At 35.2% G+C, this 21,257-nt stretch overlaps 3 protein-coding genes across 6 annotated transcripts; 1 reads left to right on the top strand and 2 right to left on the bottom strand.

Annotated features, from left to right (window-relative positions):
* The first annotated feature begins 984 nt into the window (after positions 1–984).
* LOC110697210 (calmodulin-binding transcription activator 5-like) lies at positions 985–14,008 on the top strand. Of its 4 annotated transcripts, none has more exons than XM_021874561.1 (14): positions 985–1,139; positions 1,307–1,433; positions 3,207–3,332; positions 3,773–3,888; positions 4,531–4,619; positions 4,760–4,805; positions 6,734–6,866; positions 6,983–7,105; positions 7,194–7,252; positions 7,685–8,119; positions 10,870–11,564; positions 12,376–12,922; positions 13,243–13,551; positions 13,629–14,008. In XM_021874561.1, the coding sequence occupies exons 2-14, from the start codon at positions 1,370–1,372 to the stop codon at positions 13,677–13,679; spliced, it is 2,793 nt and encodes a 930-aa protein (XP_021730253.1). In that variant the 5' UTR covers positions 985–1,139; positions 1,307–1,369; the 3' UTR covers positions 13,680–14,008. The 4 variants fall into 4 exon arrangements, with proteins under 4 accessions (XP_021730253.1, XP_021730252.1, XP_021730255.1 ...); XM_021874560.1 differs by having other exon boundaries at positions 6,728–6,866; XM_021874563.1 differs by lacking the exon at positions 985–1,139 and having other exon boundaries at positions 1,301–1,433; positions 4,531–4,623.
* A 112-nt stretch (positions 14,009–14,120) lies between these two features.
* On the bottom strand, positions 14,121–15,475 carry LOC110697374 (GTP-binding protein SAR1A-like; the record flags this gene model as incomplete). Its single annotated transcript, XM_021874756.1, has 3 exons — positions 14,121–14,479; positions 15,030–15,161; positions 15,260–15,475. Coding segments are annotated over 3 exons (669 nt in total), but the record flags the coding sequence as incomplete, so codon positions are not given.
* Positions 15,476–16,622: 1,147 nt separating this feature from the next.
* On the bottom strand, positions 16,623–20,633 carry LOC110697211 (GTP-binding protein SAR1A-like). Its single transcript, XM_021874564.1, has 3 exons — positions 20,280–20,633; positions 20,061–20,192; positions 16,623–17,159 (listed from the first exon to the last, which is right to left on the bottom strand). The coding sequence occupies exons 1-3, from the start codon at positions 20,406–20,408 to the stop codon at positions 16,839–16,841; spliced, it is 582 nt and encodes a 193-aa protein (XP_021730256.1). The 5' UTR covers positions 20,409–20,633; the 3' UTR covers positions 16,623–16,838.
* Positions 20,634–21,257: the final 624 nt, after the last annotated feature.

The following is a 21,257-nucleotide window of genomic DNA, read 5'->3' as shown; positions in this document are numbered from 1 at the left end:
TAGCCTTTTAGGGGTGGTGCTGTGGTGGAGACGAACAAATGTAGCAGCAGCTTTAGTATAATTGATACTTTGTCCCCCAATAATATAGTTGATTATGGGCTTCAGGCATAAAAAATGACTGTTTCAGACCAAGAAGGTACATAGTTCCAATTTATTTCCATGCATAAGTTTTATGTCCAAACCTGCTAAAATCATAAATGTATAGTTTTTTTTGGATTGCTTTTGATTTAATCCTTACAAAATTATATCATGGGTCTAAAAATGATGCCCAAAGTTCTAGGCATCATTGTTTGTTTAAGGAATATAGGACTAGAGGAGAGATTGATATATTGATAATACATACCCCCATTATGTCATTATCTTAACAATTACGGTAATTCGGATTACATAGGAAGATGTGGTACAAAAAAGAAAGGATAAGGAAGAGGGGTAAAGAGAGAATTAATACGGGTATTTTAAGAAATTATCAATTATTAAAATCTTATATTCAGTCCACAACGAAAGTGAATTTTTTTATTTTTATTTTTATTTTTTTTATATCATACCATTATTTTAATTTCCAATTCATCATCTTTCTCTCATCCTTTTATTTCTCTTATCTCTATTTCTCATGTTCGAAATCGTACAAAGATCAGCGTCATGCCATCATAGGCTCATTTTAATTAGACTTATCCTAATACACATGAACTTATTATATGGAATTATTTGTTGAGGATTTGATGTCTTAATTAATATTGAATAATTTTACATAACATTAATTCTAAACATTCTTTTATAGTATAATGTATTAAACATTGATCATTCGTATATATGTGAGTTTAATATGACATTTATATTTTTATTTGAAATATTATGTCTGAATTGTTATATCGTGTACATAAAGATCTAGGCATCACTTATTCAATTAAGCCATCAATGATATACTTGTACATATTTATTATTTCCAAATCTCTAACATAAAAAGGGAAATAGTAGGTAAGAAATGAGTAGCACAATCACCCAATTTTTGGTCAGCATTGCTGAGACTTGGCGTTATAAACCCTTTAAAATCAACCTGTCTAAAAAAACCCCTGTAAAATCATCGTTATTTCTTTTTGCTGTCTTGACTTTTCTATTTGCTGGTAACAAATCAAAATCAAGTACGAATTTCTTTATCTTAATCTTTTTTTAGCAGAGCAACTAATTTTTTCATTTTTTTTATTATTGCGTTTGATTGGCCTTCTTATTTAATTCTTCGATTATAATATATGCTTTTTATTATGCAATTTATTTGATTATTTCTGCTGAAATTGACAATTATTTCCAGTTGGGTGTTAATGATTCTGCAAATTAGCACCTGGGTATAATCTGATAAGGCTCAATTATCAGCATGGAGAGCGGTTTTAATGGCGGACTTGCGGGATTTGAAATTCATGGGTTTCGCACCATGGAAGGTACTGTAATAGATTTTTTTTTTTTTTTATCGATTTCTTTGCTGCTTTCAAGATGATGTCATTTTTTTTAAATAATTGTATAATTTATTGTTTTATTGCTATATATTTTTGAAAGTTTTGATTTTTGTTATTTTCCCTCTTTCTTTCTGCTAGTTTTTTTTTTTCCCTTTTTATATATTTTTTTAATTTTAATTATAAGGTTAAATTGATTTAAATATATGATTAAGTTTGGTGTGATCATCTACTGTATTTGCGTATTGTCAGTTGCTGAAGATTATATTGGGTTGGTTTCGGAATATTGTAGCTGTTTTTGCTACTGGTGTTTTGCAAGGAGACTGTATTGTTATTTTTACCTTTGAACTTGCTGTACTTGATCAATTGATGTAGAATGTGAAACTCGGCCCAAGTTTAGATTGGTTTCAGTTATGTAGAATTGGGAATTCGACTTAAGAGGATGTATTGGGAAAAAGGGAACAATGGAAGATTGAGGGCAGTGGATATGATCATATGATTGTATGGTGTCGTATCCAGGGGGTGGGGAGTGGGGGCGCAGGGGGTTGTGGGGTGGGGGTGGGATTGCCTGGATGTATGTTGGTTAAATGGTCAATGCAATGATGCTTGTGAGTCTTTTAACTGCTGAGTGTCGACTAGTGGAAGAATAGTTACATACAAGCATGGTAGTTATAGCTTTGTTACTCGAGATAGGGATGATTAGTTGGTGATCAACTTGCATTTGCAGTGCTAATCAGTTGTTACTACCAATAGAGCGTCTGCTTGTCTTTTTAGCCAGTGCCATTGATTGTTACTGATTTAGGGCCTAATTTCAGGAATAGGTAAGATAAAGGTTACCCTAATAGGTTGAGATAAGTTCAAGTAAGAAAACTTAAGTTCTGATAAGTAAAAATCTAGTGAATAAAATGCATCCTTAAGGACTCATTGGATATGGTTTTCACACCCTTTGTTTTGAAGTCTGAACCAACTTATCTTTTACTTAGGCTTTTGTTGGAATCTGGACATCTGATGACACGTTTTTACTTTTAAATCATCTCCTTACCCAAAACCCATTGAGCTTGAAGGGTGTAGATGGTATTCCTAACTTGTATTTAGACATTTTAAATTTTTTTTATCTTTGTAAGAATACTGACTGCACTCCTGCTATTGAAATGTTTTGAGTTTTATAGGTTACTATATTTAACACTACAATATTTGCAGGAACTTCATCAAAAATTAAACTTGTGGTTGGAGGCCCATGCCGCCCACACAATAAATGGCTCTATATTTTTTTGCTATCTTATCTTTGGTCTACTGTGATGGTAGTCTATAGTCTATAGCTGTTGTACCATGCATGTTTGAATGTCATGCACAAAGTTGACTCTTTGCACTTTTGTCAAGTATGGAAGAACCCAGCAGAAAAGGCTTAATGTGATTGCATAGGTGAAGTAACAGAATTTTAGTCCCGAGGCTCGTTTAAAGGACACGATATATGATTTACTATTAGTGATGCTTGATGTGATGGACCCATATTATGATTCATGGGCATGAACAAATGCTTTTGGTTATTTAATTAGTTTGTATTGGTATCTGCTGCTGCTTTTTGATTAGTAGTTCTTCTCTTGTAACTTTTGTGATTTGTCCAGGCAATGTTTTCTCAAAGCTTATCTCTCCCCTTCAATTGTAGATTTGTAGTGGGCCCATGGCAGTAATGATGATCTTTGAAGTACTTTTTCTGGTATAAGGTTTTGAAGTTCATCTCTGCTTATCTTTTGTTGACAGATTTGGACATCCCAAACATAATGAAGGAAGCCAAGAGCAGGTGGCTCCGACCCAATGAGATCCATGCTATATTGTTTAACTATGCTTATTTTACCATCCATGTCAAACCAGTGAACTTACCAAGAGGTAACTATCTTCTCTAGTAAGTTTCTTATGTAATGGGGTCTGATTCTTGACCTATGGAAAGTGACTGAGATTCAACCAGCAACTATTAAGCATTTGCGGTTTGAGTCAATTTTGGTACTTGTTTGGAAACTGGTTTTATGTGCCAGTTTACAGAAGCCCGCCTATGATAGGCTGGTAAGCTGGGTACATTAACTTGAATATATATGGTTAGCAGCTAATTTAGATTTTGTTAATGGTGTTGATAGATGTTGCATGTCTGAGAAATTATTATGTTGTGTGTTACAGTTTTGTTGACTTTGTCGTGACTATATTGTAAATTTGTAATTAAATGGTGTTGCACTGTCTACGTAAATTGTATTCAACCCTATGTTTAGCTTATTTTTATGGTTTGACCTTATTGAATGTATTCTTAAATTTATCAATTTGACCAATTTTCACAGGGGGCACAATTGTGTTATTTGACCGTAAAAAGCTCCGGAATTTCCGGAAAGATGGTCACAATTGGAAGAAGAAAAAAGACGGAAAAACTGTTAAAGAAGCTCATGAGCACCTCAAAGTGAGAACTTTCATTATTGGAATTATAGTCCTGAATAAAATCATGAAATTTTCTATTGATATTCCCCTTCCCTTTGTCATAGCTCAAGCTTCATTCACCTTGAAAATTTTGAACTTCAGTACTCTTCTGTACATGGATTTTATCTCAGCTTACTTTGATGATACTTTCTTAACAAATTAGTGGTCAAAGTTTTAAAATGAAGTAGAGGTTGTTAAACTTTTTTGGTGTGTGTAAACATTCTTTTGCATATCAGTGGACGGGTTTGCCCTTCATTCATGTGACTGTGTCTACTATTGAGTATGTTTCCACCTTCCTCTTGCTTCTGGAATCTGGGGCTTTTGACCCTCCCCCCCCCCCCCCCAAAAAAAAAAAAAAAAAAAAAAAAAAAAAAAAATATTAACAATCTAGCTTTCTATCCATCTGATGCTGGAGGTAATTAGGTGTTTGGTATTATAAATGTAGAAGAGAGTTTTGTGGCTGTAATTCAATGCTTAATTGTGAGATAACTAGGTAGTCATGTCAATTGGTGGGTTAATTCTCAGTGCTTTGTTTTTTATTGTTCCATACAAATTTAAATCTGTTTTGTTTTGCTGAATTTTCCATTTGATGTCTTCTTTCTTCATATTTCCCTCTTTTTTCAAGGTCGGTACTGAAGAAAGAATACATGTGTACTATGCTCATGGTGAAGATAACTCAAACTTTGTCCGCAGGTGTTACTGGCTGCTTGATAAGTATGTATGTTTTAAACCATTCAGTTAATTGGTTCACAAATTGAAAATTTGTAGTTATTAAACTAGCATACATTCTTTTGTTTTCTTGTATCTTAATATCTTGCAGATAGGATTGATTGCTATTTTCATTGTTGTTCCAGGTCTTTGGAACACATAGTGCTTGTTCATTATCGTGAAACTCAAGAGGTTAGCTACTTGGCTTACTAATTAATGACTTGAGATTAGATCTGTACTTCTTCCAGGATTTAGCTTTCCATTAAAGGCTCAAGGGTAGCCTGACTTGATTTCTAGAAGAGTTGGGAGTTGAATTGAGTGTATAAGAGGCTTACATAATGCTAGAGTGCTAGTTTTGGAATAAAGTGATGGTGGTTGGTGAAGAGGGGTTTCTATATGGAGGATGAATTGTTGGCAACTCCTCTCTCATATTCTAGGAAATGAGTTTATTCAGTAATTTTAGTTGCTTCTTTTGATTCTTTACAATTGCTAACTGGGTTTGTTATTGCAACAACCTCAATTGACCAGTACATTGTGCTATTTCTATTTGGAAAACATTTTGACCTTTCCCCATTTCTTTGCGTGGGAAGTAACAAAATCCTGTATTTTAGCAACATATTGTAAATGCATACAGAAATCATTTTGGGACTAAGACTTTGTTGTTGTTGTTGTTGTTGTTGTTGTTGTATTGTAAATGCATACACAAATAGCTGTGATTAACAATTGCATATATAACAGTGACAAACCGTAACATTGTCTGTAAATGACACAAAGTAAGAAACTAGCCTAAGGGGAGGGGTAGTCTTCTAGGCAATGCATAATTAGTTGTTAGATTAGAGGTAGCTCAAGCTACAAAAAGAGGGAGTTTAACTATATACAGAGGGGTTTAGGGAAAGAGAAAGTATGATGAAAATAATGAGATTGTTAGTTTACTTGTTTAATTTTGATTAGTTTAATTAAAGCTGACACCGTTGTTGGTGTCTTAATTGCACCAACATTTTCATCATCCATCAAACTTCCCCAAATTTAATTCTTCTACCTCAATTCTATATTTTTATCTCCATTCTATTAATTACACACTCCTGGAAGACATAACTATGAAACATATTGGCAGTTGACTCAATCTCACCTGGCCAATATGGAAAATCGTATAGGGTGAGTTTATGAATTGAGTATCATAGCACATTGGACTATATTTGTATAGGGTGAGGTTCCTGTGAGCCTTCAATGTAAGTTTTTAAGATTTAAGTTTCAATTTTCAAGTATTCTGTGTCGTCTTTCAAGTGTCAGTTTTTTAATTTCTATTTCAAATTTTCAAGTATCATTTCTCACAATGGCAGTTTTGAGATTGAGTGTCATTTTCAAGTAATTTGTCTGATTTATGAGTGCTGCTTTTCAAATTATAAGTGTTTTATGTCAATTATCATTCTCTAAACTCCAATGCCAGCTTTTTATATTTGAGTGTCAGCTTTTAAATATATTGTGTCAGTTTTTCAAGAGTCTCTCAAGTTTCTTATGTCTATTTTCTTGTGTCTATTTACAAGGTTTTTGACAGTTTTACAATTGTCCTCTTTCAAGTATTCTGTCTCAGTTTTACGAGCTATTTTTTCAAAGTTCTCTTTTTCTTTATTACATGTTTTAGTGTCTGTTCTTAACCAGTTCGCACCACAATGATGGTGTATTCCGTGGTGTGGATTCAAGGAGAGGGTCACACAGGAACCTAAATCTGAGTGGATATGTACATGTATGACTTGCTAGTGTTTGCGCAATCTTATAGATATGCCGTCTTTTGGTATTGGGCATCCACTTGGGCACTACATTTTGTAAGTTATTGATTTATTTTTTTCCTATTGTAGATTATCATTTTTTTTAGGTAAGGTCAAAATTTGGATTTCAATTAGACCTCTGCTCAAGTGCCTGATGGGGGAGTGGATATAAGGGTTCAAGCTTATTTATATTTTTTATATTATAAATGGGAGTGCTTTCTGTGATCTCCACTGGGATTTTTTGTTGTTCTGAATTCTAAAGCCTTGCTTTGAAGCTGTGGTATTTTTTAAAATTTATTTAATTTATTATTTTTTAAAATAATTTTATATTTTTATTTTTATAATCAGTTACAGGTTTCTCCAATCACACCCACAAATTCAAGTTTCCATTCGGACTTATCTGATTATTCGGCTTCTCCGCTTTTGTCAAGGGGAAATGACTGCATGGTTGATCAAGTGAATTACCCTGCCATGAAAGCATGCTCAGGTAGTTGTTTGAAAATGAAACAAATATCATATATCAGATGTTGCCTATCCCCCTTGCCCCTTCTTTCTCCTCTTGGAAATTGTGGGCTTCTAACTTCTCTGTGGAATGGTAATTAGATATTGGTGATGGTATCAATGTGAACAATCATGAAATGAGACTGCATGAAATTAACACACTTGATTGGGATGAGCTATTATTGCTGAGTGATCCCACTGAAGCAACTTTAACCACTAAAGAAGGTAAAGATGGTGCTCTTCACATAACAGTGCCAATAGACTGCATTAAAATTCTTTTCTCACTTCCTTTATTTTGCACCTTTTCAAGCAGAACAGACTCCATACCTTCATCAAGACAAGCAACCTGCCGCATATACATCAGAAAATAATGTAAGTAGGTGATCCTGAGGCTGAGTTTATAAGAATAGAATGTTCCTCTTTCCTGTATTATTTTTTATCTAACAGTTTCTATGCCTCTCAATTCTCAACCATAAAAGTAGTTCGTTCACCATAGATGCTACTTTCCATCACCTCATTTCAGTAAAGGCTGTCCTTCCTCCTTTGATGTCGTACCTCTAAAATCTAAAAGAAAAGTGGGAAGTCTTTAGGAGCTCTTAATAAAGACTGCTAGGATTAATATGATTACATTATTACTTGCTGCGTATGCTAATCAATTAGGTCTACTGATGGTAAGATGCAAGCGTGTTCTAATTGTTATTCTAAAGAAAATATAGGTATAAATATAGGATTTATTGAATGCAGTTGATTGTAGTTACTTGATTTAAGCTTTCAGGGATAACTTGATTTCTTTTGCATGTGCAGGGTAGCATTTTGTCAACTGGAAACCCTCATCTTGATATGCTGACTTCCAGAAATTCTATGAACCCTGTTGCAGGGACAAGTCCTGCACAAATCACTCATGTGGGTGACATTTATCTTTCCTTGATGGGGGTTCAAAAAGATCCAAAGGTGGAAGGAAAAGTGTATGATATGGGGACAGTAGGTGCTGGGGATTTATCAAACAAAATGGCAAAAGATGGTTTGCAAAGTCAAGATAGCTTTGGGAGGTGGATGAATGAAATTATAGTCGACTCACCTGAGTCAGTGGATGATCCTTCATTTGAATCTTCTGGAGCAACTAGTCATGGATCTCTTGTGTCTTCAGGAGCAGTTAACCATGAAGGACCTGTCCCAGCACAGATCTTCTGTATAACTGATATCTCACCAACATGGACATTTTCAACTGAAGGAGCAAAGGTTAGTATTACCTTGCAAGTTTAACTATGCTACTCGTGGCATAACTGGCATTTCATTAATTAGGTCATTTTGTGTTGTATTGAGGTGGTCACTAATTTGGATTTGTAGAAATGAGAAAGAAGAAAATTTGGGGAAAATTGATTGTAATTTGGTGAGATTAAATCATCAAATGGGGTTTACAATCTCTGTCTTAGGACTAGTTGGACATTCCCAATTACAAACTTAAAAAGAAATATGAACTTCTCAATGTATGAGCATTTATTAATTTCCTTCCCATTCTCACCTCTAACAAACTCACAACCTTGCTCCCCAAGCTAATCCTAACCAACAAATAATGTCATACTACCTGTGGTTAATCGCTGTCTAGCGTTATCAATCAATCAATCAAAGCCTTAATCCCATAAGTGGGGTCGGCTACATAAACCAAAAGTGATTATTCCGTGTAGTCATCGACAAAAATCTTCCTCCTCCAACCCTTAAGATCCAATGCCTCATTCTCATGCAAATCCATATACTTCATATCCTTTCTAACTTTTTCCAACCAAGTCATTTTCGGTCTCCCTCTTCCTCGTTTAACCCCTCCGTGGTCCCACTCTTCCACTCTTCGTACCGGTGCATCCTAGGGTCTTCGTCTTACATGCCCAAAGCAACGCAGCCGATTTCTCTTAGTTTGTTTGCAATGCCTGCCACACCTAATTTCTTGCGAATAACCTCATTTCTTATTCTATCTCTTAAAGTGCTCCCGCACATCCACCTTAACATACGCATTTCCATAACCTCCATCTTTTAAATGTGCTCTTTCTTAGAAGCCCAATATTCTGTATCATAGAGCAACACTGGTCTGACCTGTACAATTTTCCTTTCAATTGTAAGGGAATGCTTTGGTCACATAACACTCCCGTGGCCGCTCTCCATTTAAGCCACCCCGACTTAATCCTGTGGGCCACGTCTTGATCAATGTCACCATTTTTCTGGATGATCGACCCAAGATATTTAAAACATTCACTCATGGTCAAGTCCTTTCCATCCAAACTCACCACATCATCGCTTGTCCCCCTTTGAATACCAATGTGGCATACCAAATATTCAGTGTTACTCCAGAGCTGTCTAGTGTTAAGTTTGTAAAAATATTAGCCGCTTAATTTTTAGTTAGCTTCTTAAATCATAAGAGACTATCATTTTTCCCATGTGTCTGTGATAGACTGATAGCTTTATGTTTAGTCTACTTCTGAAATGAATATGCTCGGTGAAACTAATTTACTTCATTCGTTTCTTTTTAGTTGCATCACTTTTCTAAAACGGAAGTTTCAAATTAGTTGCATCACTTTCCTTTTTAGTTGATAAACTCTCTCTATCTCTCTCCTATCACATGGGTCCATGCATGATGCATTCTAGCTCTAGAGTTGATCATATAGTCCATATCACAATACAGACATTTATTCTATCTCAAATAAAGCAACTCTAGACACAAAACACTGCATGTAAAGGATTTTGATTGTTTTGCTTTGGTGTTTTTTTTTTATTTTTTTTTTATTTTAGTGCAAACATAATATTTGTACTCTTTTTAAGCTATCACGTGGAGTGCATAGGCACCAAATTTGAGGCAAATGCAAACAAATTTCCCAATTAAAATGTGACTCTGGAGGTTTATATATCCTTTGGTGAAGATCTAATGTTGATATTGTCTCTTTGTTATTTGTTGGGATGAAGATCTAATGTTGATACTGTCTCTTTGCTATTTGTTGGAGAACTCTCCATGGATACACAGCATACACACCAAGCTGCTTTGGTGAATCAACATTAAAGAATGAACTATTACTGTCCTCACTGCTCTTTGTTAACCTTAAGAATTTTTTATTTTATTTTATTTTATTTTTCTTTTTTCCATTTAAAACTTGTTTATTATTCTCTCAGTCCTTTAAAGATTACCCCATTGAAAGTTCTGTTTTTGCTAAGCATCATGTGGGTGCCTTTTATCTTTTTGTTACTTTAGTTAAGGAGTAAAGTAGTGAGAAATTGTGATATCCCTTTTTCCAAGCATCACGTAGGCCGAAGAGAAAAGGTGAGAAGTTTGAAGTTTCCTCCCATTTCAAAACTACTTCAACTTTTTTCACCCTTCAAAATTCCGTCAACTAAATCTTGTTCAGTGTAATTTGGAAGGGTACTAGGATATGCGGCAATTGAAGCATAATTTCAAGAAGTTATTGCATAGAGAATAGAACTGCAAAGTACAAAATTGAGAAGCATATGCTTGAACGCAAGAAAAATTAGATAAAAATTGAATTTTGAATTCGACAACCTGGGGCTGTAATATCTAGGTCTGAGTTTCAAAATCGCTGACGAAGAGCTAGGGTTTCAACTTAGATGCAATTTGTCCCATAATCTCAAAATAAAAGGTTCCAATTTTAGAGAAAGTTAAGAGTGATCTACAAAAAATAATACAAATGGGACTCATGGGAGTAGCGAAGGAAATGGGCAATCTTTAAGGGATGGGAGTAGTTGTTACTCTTGTTAGCAATTTAGATGGCCTCTCTTATAAAGGTTACTTGGGTTCTGATATTGTCAAGTTTTATATACATTTCTGCTGATAAACAGATTGGGACTATTTAAGTGGCACGATAAATAGGATGAATGATCAGGACTTGCAATTGTGTAGTTCAACATGAAATCATTAAATTTTCTAATTTAACAAAATGTTACTGTTCCCTTATATGGTCATTTGTGAACCCTTATTTTTTTTATTGTTGCAGATATTAGTGGTTGGATTCTTTCACCAAGAATATCGACATTTAGCAAAGTCAAATGTATATTGTGTGTGTGGTGACACATGTGTTCCTGCTGAAATTATTCAAGTTGGAGTGTTTCGTTGTATGGTTTCGCCCCAGAGTCCTGGATCCGTGAACTTTTACCTGAGCATTGACTGTAGCACACCCATAAGTCAAGTGCTTACTTTTGAGTTCCGTTCTCCTGCAGTTACTAATCAAGCTGTTAGAGAGGATAATTCTCAGTGGGATATGTTCCGGATACAGATGAGACTTGCATTTTTGCTTTTTACCACATCAAGGAGCCTTGACATTCTATCTAGCAAAGTGTCACAGAGTGCTTTAAAGGAAGGAAAAAATTTTGCTCTCAAATACTCAAATATTGCTGATAGTTGGGCTTATTTTGCAAAACTAATACAAAGTGGTAAGATCACATTGGAACGAGCTAAAGACAATTTGTTTGAACTCTCTATTAAGAGCAGGCTTAAGGAGTGGTTGTTGGAAAGAGTAGTTGATGGCAGTAAAATTTCTGAACGTGATGCTGAAGGTCAAGGAGTTCTGCATTTGTGTGCTATCCTTGGTTATACATGGGCAATTTATTTATTTTCCTACAGCGGCCTATCATTGGACTTCAGGGATAAGTTTGGATGGACTGCTCTTCATTGGGCTGCATATTATGGGAGGTATGTCAAAGTCAAACCATTTATATTGCATTACTAACTATATATTGAATTTTCAGCTTATTGCATCCAATCATATGTTATATGGCTTGTTTGTACAAGGATTACTTAAGGTGAATATGAAGTTTGTCTATATTTTTATCATGTATCTCCGAAAAGTGTCCTATTATTGCTTCTCCATCAGCAACCATGTGGGCTTGTGGTAATGAAATTGAATGAAGAGTCAGGATAGGACATGTTAAAAGCTTTGTTCAGGCTTTTTATCATTTTCTCTATTTTTGCATAAAATTTTGTTAACCTCTGAGTATATTATAGATCAAAGACTATGGCTTCCTTCTGAAGGTTAATGCAAGTATGCAACCTAAATCTAACTGAAGTATGCAGCAACAAATTTGCCTGGTCTAAGGATGATAACTATGCACTGTCATGATGAAGTACTTGCATTGTAGTGTAATACTTGTTGAACACTCCAGAGAAAATACTATGAATTGAGCTTCAAAGATCTTTTGTTTCCTAAAATGGTTATTTTATCTTTTCTTTTGTCAGTTGCCACACTAACTGTGCACAGTGTCACTATGAAGTATTTGCATTCTAGTGTAATACTTAATGAACATTCCAGAGGAAGTATGACGACTTGAGCTTCAAACATCCTTTCTTTCCTAGATGGTTATCTTTAGGCCAATAATGACTGCTCCAAATTTACACTGAGATTCTAATGCATATATAAATTAACAAGAGCACAAGACAACTTATTCAATGATTTTGAAGTATGGCTGTTCATTTTTAATGATTGGCTCCAAGATTTGCTTTACAGGGAGAATATGGTTGCTGTCCTTCTCTCTGCTGGAGCAAAGCCAAACTTGGTCACTGATCCAAATTCTGATAACCCTGGTGGGTGCACAGCTGCTGATATTGCATCTAAGCAGGGTTTTGAGGGCTTAGCTGCTTATCTTTCCGAAAAGGCCTTGATTCAGCAATTTGAAGATATGAAGGTTGCAGGAAATGTTGGTGGCTCTCTTGAAACCCACACTTATGAGACTGCGAATCCCAGCAACATAACTGAAGAGGATCTCTATCTGAAGGATACTCTGGCAGCTTATCGTACGGCAGCTGATGCTGCTGCACGCATACAAGTTGCTTTTAGGGAGAACGCACTCAAGCAAAAGACGAAAACTGTTGAATTCTTAAACCCTGAGACTGAAGCACAATATATTGTTGCAGCAATGAAGATACAGCATGCTTTCAGAAACTATGAGTTACGGAAGCAAATGGCTGCTGCTGCTCGCATACAACATAGATTCCGGACATGGAAATTTCGTAGAGAATTCCTCAATATGCGCCGAAAAGCTATCAAAATTCAGGTAAATGCTAGATTTTGATGCTCATGCTGTCATATTGATGTAGTAGGATCCAAGACTCCATCCCTCTTGAAGGTTTTCATATACTTCAATTATTTGATGTGATGCAGTACATATGATGGTGAGATCCTTATATTTTGTTGATTTCCCTTGGTATTCTGAGATACTTTATAGCAAGGGAACTATCTTATCATCAGTCAATGTGTCTGATCCTCACTGCCAGTGTCTGAGTCTGTAGCACACCTTATATGCATAATTGCTCTGATTTATTAGTCTTATTATTGTTCAAATGAGATAGCTCTGATCGTTTGTCCTTAATTCAGGCTGCATATAGGGGCTTCCAAGTGCGCCGCCAATACCGAAAATTTATATGGTCTGTTGGGATTCTTGAGAAAGCCATACTGAGATGGCGACTGAGGAGGAAAGGTCTCCGTGGTGTTAAGGTTGAAATTGAGGAGCCTGTTGATGATCAGAGGCGAGATAGTGACACAGAGGAAGACTTCTATCGAGCTAGCAGAAAACAAGCTGAGGAGCGTGTTGAAAAAGCTGTAGTGCGTGTACAATCTATGTTCCGTTCAAAGCAGGCACAGCAAGAATATCGAAGGATGAAATTAGCTCATACACAAGCACAGGTGCATAGACTTTTAACATCCTTTCCAACTCTAACGGTATTTACTGATAATGGCTAAGCAAATTTCATTCTCTGCAGCTTCACTTCGAAGATTCAGGCAATCCCAATGGCTATATGACCGATATATAGTCAGCTGCACTTTAGAATTTTTTCATGGGAGCGTATTATGGCTATATGGGGAAAGTGATGTTGCTTCAGCTCTGTACATGTCTTGTAAAGGTGTAGATATGTAGAATTGGTCAGTTTGCCCCACACATAGTACTACCCTTCGAGTCAGGGGCTCATGCACGCCTCTGAGAATAGCCCTTTCTTGTTTTTTTTTTTTTTTGGAGGGAGGTGTACTTTTATAATATAAGATTACTGTTGGGAGGACAGAATACTGATTCACCTTCAGCTGTAAAAACTTTAGGTTATCTGTGTTGCATAAATCTAATGTGACTGTTGTATTAGGTAGAGTACTATATTGTACTTCCTCCGTTTATATAGATGAATATGTATGGAAAAAAATAAAATAAAAGTACTTCATATGTACGTGTTACAAATTAGGAAACCTTTCTCAACAAGAATCAACCTAACTAGTCTTTCTTGACAATAAAAAAGAGAGTGAATTAAAGGTATTGAGTGAGCCACTTAAAACCCTCTCCATACCCCATCTTACGAACAACACTACACATGAAAACCTCCAACGGCCGTACATTACCATCATCCTCAATGTTAACCCTACCCTTACCCGTCAGCAAGCTCATCAGACTCAACTCGTAAAGCAACTCCCTCTCTGAGGCGGCCTCTAAGAGGTCAATCTTGTTGCCTAGGATGAGGAACGGGACCTTAGATAGTGCCTCGTCGGTAAGAAGTGCATTGAGCTCCTTCCTAGACTCCGCGAACCTTCCTCTGTCATTAGCATCAACTAGGTAGATAACAGCGTCCACCTACATGGCACACAACACATAATTAAAATCGAGGATTCGAGGTATATGTAAGATATGTAGAATGCAACTTTAAGACTTAAATAAGTAGGTACCTTAACGTTATATGTTGTGAATAATTGTGATAGACATAAAATATCATAGAATCATTAAAGTGTTAGTTGCTTCTTTATATCACTCGACAAAATTACCATCAAATTGGTTAAACCGTTAAATCGAAAAACCTAGCTAGAACTACAAAGCATGAGTTTGATGCTTTTACTACAACCACAAAATTTATTTCCTCCATCCGAAAATAATAGTCAACACGAAATCTTTTTGGTTGTTATTTTAGTGATGTCAGATCACGATAATTAATAAGCCCTCCTAATGTCATATTATTAAATTTTCAAAGATGATCCGTCAGTAAAAAGTGTGTAAAGATAGTACTTATAAATCAAGATTGTTTTCTAAGAAAACCACGTCATATCCTTAATTATTCATGAAGTATTAAAGTGTATATAACAAAGGATTCAGACGTCACTTAAACATAGATACGTAGTCATATCAATACCTGAGTATAATAATCCTTCCAAATTCGACGAGCAATTTGATGGCCACCCAAATCAAACGCCTTAAAATTAACCCTTCCAATACTCAATTCTTCCGATGTCGGTTGTTGTGTTGGTTGATGCTGCACCAATCTCTGCACCCACAAACCAAATTAAGATTAATTATCACAAACCCATGTAAATTAATCAATTAAACATCACAAAAAAACACAAGAAAAAGTAAATTAAAAACCTCATCTTTCAAAATTTGAAGCAAAGTAGTCTTGCCAGCATTATCAAGGCCCAAAACCAAGATTTTAGCTTCTTTTTGCCATATTCCCAATGTTGCTATTATATCAAAGAACCAATCTACTAGAAACACTTTTCTTGAACTAATTAGATTGAAAAACCAATCAAAAACTAAGAAATTTAATATGATCAATAAAAATTCTAGACGAAAATACAAGAGAAAGAGTTTATGTTTAGTAGAAAAAAAGGATTAAAGGAGGAAAAGGAATTTTTTTTTTTTTTTTTTTTTCCTTATGTGGCGCTTTTTCATTAGATTATATCCGTCAATTATTTGTCAATGGGCCATTAATCAATTTAGGAAACTACGTGTAAAAGGGAAACAAGAGTATTCAAATTAGTCATGTAAACAAAGTTAAGCACTTTCCATAATAAATTTAGAATTTTAGATAAGGTTAATAAATTCCATTAAAATAAAGTTTATCAAATTTATAACTAAAATAAGTTTGTTTTGGTAATATGGTCAAATAACACTCTAATCAACTTTTTTTTTTTTTTAAGAGTAGAGTTGTAGATTTATATTTTGAACTATAAATTATTAATTTTGCTTAGTTTTTATGTTTGTCAATTATAATTAATATTACTCTGTAATTACTAATATGTAAAATATTGAGATTTTGAAAATATCTCAAGAGACAGAATTAATAAGATTCTACATTGTAACCATTCTTGCCACCAGATAAGCCATCTTATTCCTTCTTTTTCACATGGTACACAAACAAATCATACAACTTGTTTTATATACTCCGTAATATCTTCAAAATAAACTATTAGGGGCGAACCCTCATAACCTGTGAATTGTTCATACCACTCATTATATCGCAATCTAGAATAGTGATCTTGGATCCATGCCTTTTTGCAAAGCCTTGTGCACCAAAGTTGGCAACTTGTCACAGCTGAGCTGCAGCTTCTCCCCACTCCACAAACCACCTCGCCCTGATCCGACCCGACGCACTCCTGCAAGGCTGCAACACACAGCAGCCAGTCCAGACTCTAATTACAGCTCCTCCGAACCAGCACCGTCCAGCGCATTAGCATCAGTGTTCACCGGCTTCACCCTTACCAACCAACAGTTGCTTCTGTTTATAAAACACAGGAAAAGTTCTCTTTGATCTTTTTTTTTTTGCTTATGTATTAAATGTGTGAAAAAGGTTGCTCCAGCAATGAGACAGTGATCCTACAAAATACCAGATTTTGTTGAAATATATATGTTTCACTTCATGAGCTTCATTGATGAGACTACTACAATTCCAATTACTCTATTTTATCAGTTTCTTCAAAAGGAGAGGACATGCATTAACACTAGTAAATCCAAAATATTATCGCGCAACTTCAGAACAAAGAAACATAGGCAATAGAATATATCTTCCTTAGGAGTTCCATATTAGCACAATCAGCATGACAATATCTGACAGCTTCACGATAAGAATTAAAGAATCAGTCTTACGAATTCTATTTGTAGTCACAAGAAACATTGAATAGGAGTAGCAACAGAAATCGAAAGTACAATTCTTTTAATTCTAGTCTCAGTTGATGTATTGGGAAACCCACTTAAATCCATCACCATATCCCATCTTGCGGACAATGCTGCACATGAATACTTCAAGGGGGCGGACATTGGAGCCCGAAAGATTTACTTTCCCCTTGCCTGTAGTGCAGTTGGAAAGACCCAGATGGAAGCGTAGCTCTTCTTCAGAAGCTGCATAAGGTATGTCAATCTTGTTCCCTAGGATAAGAAATGGAACATTGGCCAAGGCCTCATCGGAAAGTAAGGCATCGAGTTCCTTCTTTGATTCAGCAAATCTCTCCTTGTCAAAAGCATCCACAAGGTAAACAACAGCATCAACCTGAAACAGCAAAGAGTAAAACGAGAAGTGTTAAAGCAAAATAGCAAGAAAATATTACACAAGATGCCTGAGATAAGAAGCCATATGTAAAGTTCCAAGGTACATGAAAGCCTCATTTGCAAAGTTTACATTACAAGTGTGTATGAGAGAACAGTAGGTAAGCATGATACAAGGCCCTCACTGTTTACGCTTCCCAATTATATTTATACAAATACTTAAATAAAACAGAGTGTATAACATGAGCTAGCAAGGCAGATGGACAAAAGTGAACAAATTTCATATCTGCTAAGAAGACTAAGATCATAAAATTTTGAACAGTGATTCATTCTCTTATGTTAAGACAAGAGAGTAGTCCCTGAGAGAGAAGTCAGCACGTATCTTTGATTAACCGACAACAATGTCATTAACCACAAACCCCTTTCATGCAACAAGAAAGAGGGGTAAAGAAACATAATTTAACATCATTAATCAGCATTCCAGCGCCCAATAAAGTACTCCTGCCTTTTGTCTGTAATTTAGTTCACCCATGGAAAATGATGAGTCGGAAAAAGAATTCAAGACCAACTACTGTGAGCCACATATCTACTTCGTAGAAGGCTGCACAACCAGCCACCTTCATACGGGAAAGAAAAAAGGAAAGGAACGAGCTTTGGAAAAACAGACAAATTGCAGAGGTCTTTCCCTTCCCAGTAACAGAACTGCTAGCTACAGCATGGGTGCTACTGGTGATTAGAAAATGCTTAACTACTCATTTTATAATTTAGCAATTACATTTTCATGGGACTATGTCAAACATTTAGGTAAAAAAACTAATGGAATCTTACAGGGCATTCCCTTTCTCTTACAACGCTGGACATATTAAAAGAGGGTACATTGACAAGAAAAAATAAACATCAACCCCCAACCGAAAGGAACCAAGACAGGAAACATGCATGAAAATAAAAAATACAAAATCTTCAGAGGGAAGGGAAAAGCCTGCGGAAAATGGATGCTGCAGGTCCATCACAGAGATGTTTTGGAGAAGTTCCTTCCATTTTATGAGATGTAAAGAATGTAAACTTGTAATTAGTAGCACACTAGGTTTTCATGATTAGACTTTTTGCAGATCACTTCAGCTGAACGGCCTCCGGACATTATTTCAGAAATATAATCATCAACATCTTCTACAGCCTTTACATGTCACACATCCTTAGAGATTGGAAAATGCTGCTACAATAGAAATTTCCACAAGCATGAAATTAATTCACTTTTCCATAGAAAATCAAGATATTAATGGAAGGTCCTTTGTGAAAAGTAGCATGCCCAAAAGATGGAATCTCTGCACATTTTTAATTAAATGTACTCCCTCTGTTTTCTTTAGAAATACCCATTTACTGTTGACTCTTGTTTCTAGAAGAGTTGATTGGGTGTAAGAAAAAGGTGATTAAAGAGAGAGGGTAAAAATGTGGGTAAGATAAGTTTACTATCTTACCCCCCTGCCCTGTCTTCATTTTCTAGCACTAATGCTCTTCAAAGTGCTTGCTCAATAGCAATAATATTTCCTTATACCCAATCAAAGAAAACAAAATTTACAATATCATACTCAGCAAGAAAGATCAATTCTAAGAATTACATGAGGAAAACGAAAAGAATAAAGGGTTGTGTTTGTGTAAATACATCCATTTAGGCCTTGTTCTCTTCACTTTAAAAACAACTTTAGTTAAACAAAAGGGTTAACAGTAGGTTTCACAGCTATAATAATCCTAGACAAGCTCAGGTTTATTTTAATAAGTTCAAATAAAGGGTTTCAGGTGAAAGAAGAAAGCCTTAAACAAACAACACATTTTTGGCCCCAAAATTCATGCCAAATGAACCCTGGGACTGCATAATAGAATCAAAACTTAATAGATGATATGCCAAATCAGAATCCCAGTTCCAAGTTAAAACCTTTTTGTTACTAATAATGCAAGTATGTAACAAGATTATGTTTGGTAATGCCACCTAAAATAAAGATATTAAGATTAAAGATACTCTTTAGTTCTAATACATTGCCTTTTCTAGCAACCAGCGGTGTTGGGAATGGATCAAACATCAGAGAACACATCAGCACATGAGAATTGTAAAATGAGAATTGATATACATTGTCTATAAATAGTCTATAAAAACTGCATCTCCATACAAACCTTAAATTTTTCAATGTGCATTCAGCCATACACTATGACTCTCCATGTAGATAAAGTTCACCAAATTGTACAGAAAAATCCCTCGACGCCTTTCTAATTCTAAACACAAATCACAAACAGATGACAATCACAAATGTGCAAACACAAGACCAAATCAGCCTCCCTCAAAAATAACAAATCATATTAGCCCCCCCAACATCAAACCATATTTGCAATCAATGATAAATTCCAGCACAAGCAGATTCCGGTCGTTTGAATTCTAGGGGGTTAGTAAATCACATAAAGCACTTCAAGAACCCCAGTCATCATCATCGTCGTGCAGATCCTCCAGATAAAATTGTTAGCAATACATTATTAAAGTTTCACAAACGAGCACTTTTATCAAACTTAGACCTTCATCTTATACGGTTATACCCCAAAAAAGTTGGAATTCAATTAAAATATTCATGATCAAAAACTTTTTCATCAAATCTACCACTCCAAACTTGAAACCCCACAAAAATTGGACTACTTTCAAATCCAATTGATCACCCAAAAAAGAGACTTTTCAGCTCAATGACTCTTATAATTGCTCATAAAGCCCCAAACAAAATTTGGATCAAAACCAAAATTTGTCATAATTTTCCTAATTTTCATAACTTAACTATATGAACATAAAAAAAACCAACATACATTCATCATAATTCACAATTGATAATCAATGATAATACAAAGCAAATTACAACAAAAAAAGTCAAACCTTGGCATAATAATCCTTCCAAACTCTACGAGCAATCTGATGACCACCCAAATCAAAAGCCTTGAACTTGATTTTACCAATGCTCAGCTCTTCCGATGTAGGATGCTGAGTAGGCTGATGCTGAACTAATCGCTGAAAACCCAGAAAAAACCAAATCAATCAATCAAAAAAAGTCAAAATCCCCAAATCAAATTATCAAAAACCCTACAAAAAATTTACCTCATCTTTCAACATATGAAGGAGAGTAGTTTTTCCGGCATTATCAAGACCTAAGAAGAGAATTTTGGCCTCTTTCTGCCATAACCCCAATGATGCAAGAATTCCATAAAACCAATCAAAAAGAAACATTTTTTATAAAATTGGGGGTTTTGATTGAAATTTGAGGAGCTGCGTTTTGTAGTGAGATTTGATTTGATTTAAAGAAAAATAAGAAAATGTGAAATTTTAGGTGGGTATTATTGACGGAGATCTACAAGAAAGGAAGGAAAAGAAAAATAGAGTGAAAGTGGTTAGGTTTGAGAATATTATTATGGTCTTTGTTTTTTATTTTATTTTATTTATTTGGTGCTGTGATTTTTCATTTTTGTATGTACTATATATGACCTCGTTGTTCACGTTCTCTAGCTACCCAGTCGTGTTAAAACTCTCAACTCACAGTCACATTTCCTCAACTGCACAAAACCTAGGAAATTTTGGAGCCTACTAGGGATCCAACCACTATGCCACAAATTTCTTTCTACAGTTATTAATGGCAACATATGTATTCTATTAAATGACTTTAAAACAAGGGGAGGGGGGCGGTCAGCCCATGCCAATCTCAACTAAGGTCTGCCCTGTATAAGCTAATGAAAACGGATGAGCGATAACCAATAAAGGAGATAGATATAATAGCTCAATGTACATTACTTCCATAGTAGGGAGTGTTCAGTGTTGTAAGTAAAAAATGGTCGATTATTACTCGATAATAGGAAGTGTTGCACTTTAAAAAATGGTGAAAGTATAATATGAAATTCATACTTTAAGAAATATTTGTCTAATTCATAGTCTTAACCTTTGCATCAACATGGGTACTAAGCGTTTCCCCCATGTGTCATCAAGTAGGTTGCAAGTTGGGTTTTGTTTGTTAGCTTTCATCCAAGGTCGCGATAAGAAAAATCTAGTTTCTTGTGTTATATCTTTTGAAATGAACACGATGAT

The sequence above is a fragment of the Chenopodium quinoa genome, unplaced genomic scaffold (genome assembly GCF_001683475.1).
Source record: "Chenopodium quinoa cultivar QQ74 unplaced genomic scaffold, ASM168347v1, whole genome shotgun sequence".
Classification (NCBI taxonomy): domain Eukaryota; kingdom Viridiplantae; phylum Streptophyta; class Magnoliopsida; order Caryophyllales; family Amaranthaceae; genus Chenopodium; species Chenopodium quinoa.
The sequence above is the reverse complement of the archived record's forward strand: the minus strand, read 5'-3'. Positions and strand labels throughout refer to the sequence as shown.